Genomic DNA, 6,880 nt, shown 5'->3' on the forward strand with positions numbered 1-6,880 from the left:
ATCCCATTTATCTTTTCTTCCTTTCAAATATGTTCACCTATACTTTTATATCTTATCTTCTATTCTTTTCTTTACTTACATATTACATTATTACATATCTATTTTCTTCAATGTGTATTATGTATTGGACAAAATAAATAAATAAATAAATAAATAAATAAATAAATAAATATGCTACTTTGCGTGGCTGAGAACCACGAGCAGGAAATTATCAGTAGCAACAACCAGCAAGAATAACAACAGGTCAAGGATAACAATCCTCAAGTCCACATTTGGCAGCTTCCAAAAATAGCTGAGCGGTGACCAGGTGAGATGGAATCCCAAATATTTATTTTTATTTTTATTTATTTATTTTGTCCAATACACAATACATATAGAATAGACATGCAGTAATATATATAAAGAAAAGGGTAGAAGAAAATATGTAAAAATAGAGGAGAAGATATATGAAAGGAAGAAAATATATATGATATATGAGATAAAGGAGAGACAATTGGACAGGGGACGAAAGGCACACTGGTGCGCTTATGCACGCCCCTTACTGACCTCTTAGGAACCTGGAGAGGTCAATCGTGGATAGTCTATGGGAGAAATGTTGGGGGCTAGGGTTAGGGTTATGATCGAATAAACCATGAACTGAAGCTCCCTTTCATTTTAATTGGATAACACTGAGCTGAGGTGGCACAGTGGGTAGAGTGCAGTACTGCAGGCCACTAAAACTGACTGTAGATCTGCAGGTCAGCGGTTCAAATCTCATCACCAGCTCAAGGTTGACTCAGCCTTTCATCCTTCCGAGGTGGGTCAAATGAGAACCTGGATTGTGGGGGCAATAGGCTGGCTCTGTTAAAAAAAGTGCTATTGCTAACATGTTGTAAGCCGCCCTGAGTCTAGAAAGAAGGGCGGCATTAAATAAATTGAATAAATAAATTAAATAAATAAACTCCCTGGTTCTCCAATCAATCAACCTCACACCTTTCAAGGACCTGAGACTACAAACACCATCATTCTGAGCCGGCCTGCCGGGAAGGAATTATGAGGTATCTTGCAGGTTGGTTACAGTCAAGTTAGGCTACAGCTATGGTAGTCCTTGACTTACAACAGTTTCTTTAAAAAAAAAACTTTATTAAGTTTCTACATATAAAAATAGAATAAAATAAATAAACAAACAAAACAAACAACAGTTTCAGACTTACAACCGTTTCATTTAGTGACTGTTTAAGGTTACAACGGGACTGAAAAAAAGTGATTTATAAAAAGTGATTTTTTTTTTTCTCCCCAACACGACAACGTTTTCATGGACACATGATACAAATTCAGAGTGATTGGCAAATGACTCATATTTATGACAGTCGAAGTGTCCCAGGATCACCTGATCCCCTTTTGTGACAAAGTCAAAAGGGGAGCCAGATTCACTTTACGACCGTGTCCCTAACTTAACTGTAGTGATTTACTTAACAACTATGGCAATAAAGGTTGTAGAATGGGGCAAAACTCACTTAACAAATGCCTCACTTAGCCACAGAAACGCTGCGCTCATTTGTGAACGTAACTCGAAGACAATCTGAATTTATCAGCATATTTTTACTCCCAAATCTTTGATCCACACTGTAAATTACCAAGAACTTAATTGTGTTTTTTCTTCTTTAGTTAAGCGTTCCTTCCAACCTACTTCTATAAAACATTTATGCTCTGCATTTATGAAACATTTATACCCGGCATTAATAAAGGCAAAGAACTTTTGCTTTTGTAAATTAACATTGATTTATTAAATAGATGCAATTTTATTGACTTAAGCACTTCTTCTATGAATAAGAGGTTGTCATTTTGCCATTTTTCCCCCTTTAGTTAAGTATATTCTTTCACCCTATACTTATAAAACCAAAAGCTCTTTGCTTTTATAAATGTACATAGATTTATTAAAAAGATGCAATTTTATTTATTCAGACACTTCTTATTTTCAGTTGAATGTTTCTTTATGTACTATATTTATATAACCGAAGAACTTTTGCTTTTATAAATAAGCATACATGTATTAAATAGATTCCATTTTTATTTGCAGAAGCATTTCTTATATGAATATAAAAGGCACCTTGCCAGTTTTTCCTTCAATCAAGGGATTGTACACCTTATATTCATAACACCAAAGACTTTATGCTTTCATAAATATACACAGATTCATTAAAAAGATGCAAATTTATTTATTGAAGTGTTTCTTACAATATATACAAAAGGAACCCTGCAATCTTTTCCTTTAGTTGTTTCATCACCTTATATTTATAAAACCAAATGTCATTTGTCGTACTAAATATACATAGATGTAATCAATAGACACAATTCTATTTAACGGGTCCAAAGACGGGCTACAAGAATGGTGGAAGGTCTTAAGCATAAAACGTATCAGGAAAGACTTAATGAACTCAATCTGTATAGTCTGGAGGACAGAAGGAAAAGGGGGGACATGATCAAAACATTTAAATATATTAAAGGGTTAAATAAGGTCCAGGAGGGAAATGTTTTTAATAGGAAAGTGAACACAAGAACTAGGGGACACAATCTGAAGTTAGTTGGGGGAAAGATCAAAAGCAACATGAGAAAATATTATTTTACTGAAAGAGTAGTAGATCCTTGGAACAAACTTCCAGCAGACGTGGTAGATAAATCCACAGTAACTGAATTTAAACATGCCTGGGATAAACATAGATCCATCCTAAGATAAAATACAGAAAATAGTATAAGGGCAGACTAGATGGACCATGAGGTCTTTTTCTGACTTCTACGTTTCTATGTTTCTATTTATTTAAGCATTTCTTACACTAATGAGAAAGGCACCTGATAAAGAGATGTCAATCTACACACAGCTATTCCAACTTTACAAAAACCTTGTGAGACATCACAAAAAGGTAATTTTTTTTTGCAATTCTCAGCTTAGGGCAATATAACAATTTACAATTTTTCTCTCTAGGAAGAAAATAACACCCTAGCAAGACAATTTGTAGCGTAATCAAGGGATTATACCTGGCGGAAGAGATGGAGAGTACTGCATTTGATAACTCCAAACTAAGCCCCATAATTCCCATCCCTTTGGAAGATAATGGGTACTGTAGCAGCCCTTTGCTTGGGGAAACTGCTAGTTTTGACAGCTCTGATCTCATCCTTCTGAAAGTTTGCTTCTCGTCAACAGATTTTTAAGCCATTTGGGAAGGAGACCGCCTTCTGCCGCACGAATCCCAGCGACCGATTAGGTCCCACAGAGTGGGCCTCCTCCGGGTCCCGTCAACTAAACAATGCCGGTTGGCGGGCCCCAGGGGAAGAGCCTTCTCTGTGGCGGCACCGACTCTCTGGAACCAACTCCCCCCGGAGATCAGAACTGCCCCTACTCTTCCTGCCTTCCGTAAACTCCTCAAAACCCACCTTTGCCGTCAGGCATGGGGAAACTAAACATCTTCCCCTGGGCACGTTGAATTTATATATGGTATGCTTGTGTGTGTGTATGTTAGTATAGGGGTTTTTCTTAAATTTATAATATTTTAATTAATTGGATTAATGTATTGGATTGTCTTTTCACTTGTTGTGAGCCGCCCCGAGTTTTCGGAGAGGGGCGGCATACAAATCCAAATAATAAATAAATAATAAATAAATAAAGGAGGAAGAACGAATCGGTGGCTGAACTCGAAGATCAGGAATATGGGGCTTAGAACTATCTAGGTTTTGCCAAACTTAAACCACAAATGTGGGTTTAAGGGCTCTGGAAGGGCAGCACAGACCCATAATCTCATAAATTTGGGATATCAATTGATCTCAATATTGCAATTAATTTAAATTTATTGGCTGCCCAACCTCACTGGACTCTGGGCAATGTATATTTTATTTAGTTGGTTTGTTAAACCAATTTAAATAGCCACCTAACTTACCTGTAAGTAACTCCAGGCTTTTTTTTTCTTCTACAAAATTGAAAATTCACCATAGAAACATAGAAACATAGAAGTCTGACGGCAGAAAAAGACCTCATGGTCCATCTAGTCTGCCCTTATACTATTTTCTGTATTTTATCTTAGGATGGATCTATGTTTATCCCAGGCATGTTTAAATTCAGTTACTGTGGATTTATCTACCACGTCTGCTGGAAGTTTGTTCCAAGGATCTACTACTCTTTCAGAAAAATAATATTTTTTCATGTTGCTTTTGATCTTTCCGCCAACTAACTTCAGATTGTGCCCCCTTGTTCTTGGGTTCACTTTCCTATTAAAGGAATAAAATATAATATATACCATATAATAAAAACTCATAAATCTCCTGCCACCCCAGTGGGATAATCAGCAAACAGAGCCCCATTTAAAGAAAGGGGGTTATGTCAACCAAACATTATTCTGCGGAACCCACCCACCCAATTTTATAAATGTTTTGAAGCCCAAATTAATATATTATTGGCACCTTCAAGAATCCTGCACGAATATTTTTTTCTCTCTAGGAAACCTTTTTTTCAACCAGATGTGAGGGGGGGGGGGGAAGGTGGGAGGGACCCCAAATTTATCCTCAATAATCTTTTAAGCTGACTTGCAGCTCAGAATCGGCCATAGGTTTTAACCCCCTCCAGTATAACCCTGAGAAAAGCCCGACCAGCTGAGCACTTGAGCATGTGCAAAGCAATTTTTCCCCCCTTATTTATTTTATTTATTTATTTTATTTATTTATTTTATTTGTCAAACAAGTACAGTATTATAGCACATATAGCATGAATCCCAGCGACCGATTAGGTCCCACAGAGTGGGCCTTCTCCGGGTCCCGTCAACTAAACAATGTCGGTTGGCGGGCCCCAGGGGAAGAGCCTTCTCTGTGGCGGCCCTGACTCTCTGGAACCAACTCCCCCCAGAGATTAGAACTGCCCCTACTCTCCTTGCCTTTCGTAAGCTCCTTAAAACCCACCTTTGTCGTCAGGCATGGGGGAACTGAGACATCTCCCCCGGGCATATACAATTTATGCATGGTATGTTTGGATGTATGTTTGTTTAGTAAATGGGTTTTTAAAAATCAAACAGGGTTTTTTAAAAATATCTTAAATTATATTTGGATTTGTTATAAATTGTTTTTATTCTGTTGTGAGCCGCCCCGAGTCTGCGGAGAGGGGCGGCATACAAATCTAAATAATAAATACTAAATAAATAAATATTAACACAACATAACATAAGTAGAACGTAGTAATAGAAAGGATAATAAGACAGTAGGACAGGGACATTAGCAAAGGTAGCAAAGTATGTGGGTCTTAACATGGATGAAGAGGGAGAGTAATGTCTGAAACGTAAGTGTGTCGCACACCCACACACAAACAAACACAGAAGGGGGCACAGACACACAAACTCTTAGAGCCCAGTTCCAACATTAATGGGAAAAGGTAACCTGGACGGACAGTCCTTATAAAGCCAAGTGACATGTTATAGGTGGGAAGTGTGGCAGGTATTGTACACATTAATTCCATCTTAAATGCCTGACTTTTAGGGTTAGTTACAACCCATATTTTAGCTGCAGCCTAAGCTGTAGTTCAGCAGTTCAAATCTCACCATCGGCTCCAGGTTGAGTCAGCCTTCCATCCTTCCCAGGTGGGTCAAATAAGGACCCAGGTTGTTGGGGGCAAGAGGCTGACTCTGTAAACCACTTACAGAGGGCTGTGAAGCCGTATATAAATCTAAATGCTATTGCTATATTTTTAGTTGTGATTTTTTTTTAAAAAAAAAAACCAGTTTCTTTGTCTATTTATGGGTTTTCTTTTGAGGTTGGAAGTTGCCTTGCAGTCATGTTGTTTTGGAGGGTGGTAGGCAAACCAATTTAAATGGAATGGAATAGAACAGAAATAGAATCAGAATGAATGGAATGGAATGGAAAGGAAAGGAGAAGAGAAGAGAGAGAAGATGGAAGGGAGGGGAGGAGAGGGGAGAGGAGAAGAGAAGATGGAATGGAGTGGAATAAAGAATGGAATGGAATGGCGTAGAATAGAATAGAATAGAATAGAATAAAATAGAACAGAATAGAAATTTTGATTGGCCAAGTGTGACTGGATACGCAAGGAATTTATAAGCTCCCATTGCACAGATGAACAGCAAGTCATACATAAATATATAAAATAATTCCTTAAAAGTAAGTAAGTAAGTAAGTAAGCGAAACAATCTGGCTTGTTGTAGACTCCGGAGTACGGGCAGCATAGACATTTAAATACATACATTGCGGTGTGTGTGTGTGAGAGAGAGAGGCTGACTTCCGAGCCCTCCCCGCAACATCTTGGCAGAGACTCGCCCTCCCAAACATTAAAAAAAACACCCCTCACTCACTCTGGGCAGGAAAAAGCCTCGAAAAGCAGCCCAAAGGCAGAAGCGCAGCAGGAGCGTGGCAGAATCCATCGCGGGCGCAAAGTCTGCAGGGTCTCCTTCGGGGCAGAGGAACCGGGAGTATTGCGGCTACGATGCGAAAGGACGGCGGGCTGGCATCGCGCGCCGTCCCGGGACAGCGGGGGCGGGGGTCGCAACTTGCAAGGGGCGCTTTCACTCCGCTGCCCCTTCCAGCAGCTGCCAAAGGACGCCGCAGTGGAGGAAGAAGCAGCGAGGCGGGCAGAAGGCGAGCCCAGCCGCGGGTCTCCCACGGGCGCGTCGGGGAGGGAGGGGGCGAGGAGTCCCTTTTTCCAGGCGTGGGGGGAGGGGGCGTGGGAGAGGCGGGGCCGGAGAGCGGGGGAGCCAATGGGAGGCTGGTAGGTCCGGGGGCGGGCCCCAGGAGGCAGGTGAAGTCCGCGGGAAGGGATCTGGCGGAGGGAAGGAGAGCGAAAGAAAGAAGGAAGGGGATAAAGAAGGGAGGAAGGAAAGAGGGAGAAAGAGAGAGAAGGAAGGAGAGAGGGGGA

At 40.2% G+C, this 6,880-nt stretch overlaps 1 protein-coding gene across 1 annotated transcript in view; it reads right to left on the reverse strand.

The window, feature by feature from the left end:
* Nucleotides 1–6,637, reverse strand: part of VIPR1 (vasoactive intestinal peptide receptor 1) — a 114,072-nt gene extending 107,435 nt beyond the window's left edge. Inside the window, exon 1 of the mRNA XM_070729964.1 lies at nt 6,321–6,637. Within this exon, the coding sequence (XP_070586065.1) occupies nt 6,321–6,389 (69 nt within the window). The 5' untranslated portion in view covers nt 6,390–6,637. The remainder of the gene's footprint in view (nt 1–6,320) is intronic.
* Between the last annotated feature and the right edge of the window lie 243 nt (nt 6,638–6,880).

Source organism: Erythrolamprus reginae, chromosome Z (assembly GCF_031021105.1).
Source record: "Erythrolamprus reginae isolate rEryReg1 chromosome Z, rEryReg1.hap1, whole genome shotgun sequence".
Lineage (NCBI taxonomy): Eukaryota > Metazoa > Chordata > Lepidosauria > Squamata > Dipsadidae > Erythrolamprus > Erythrolamprus reginae.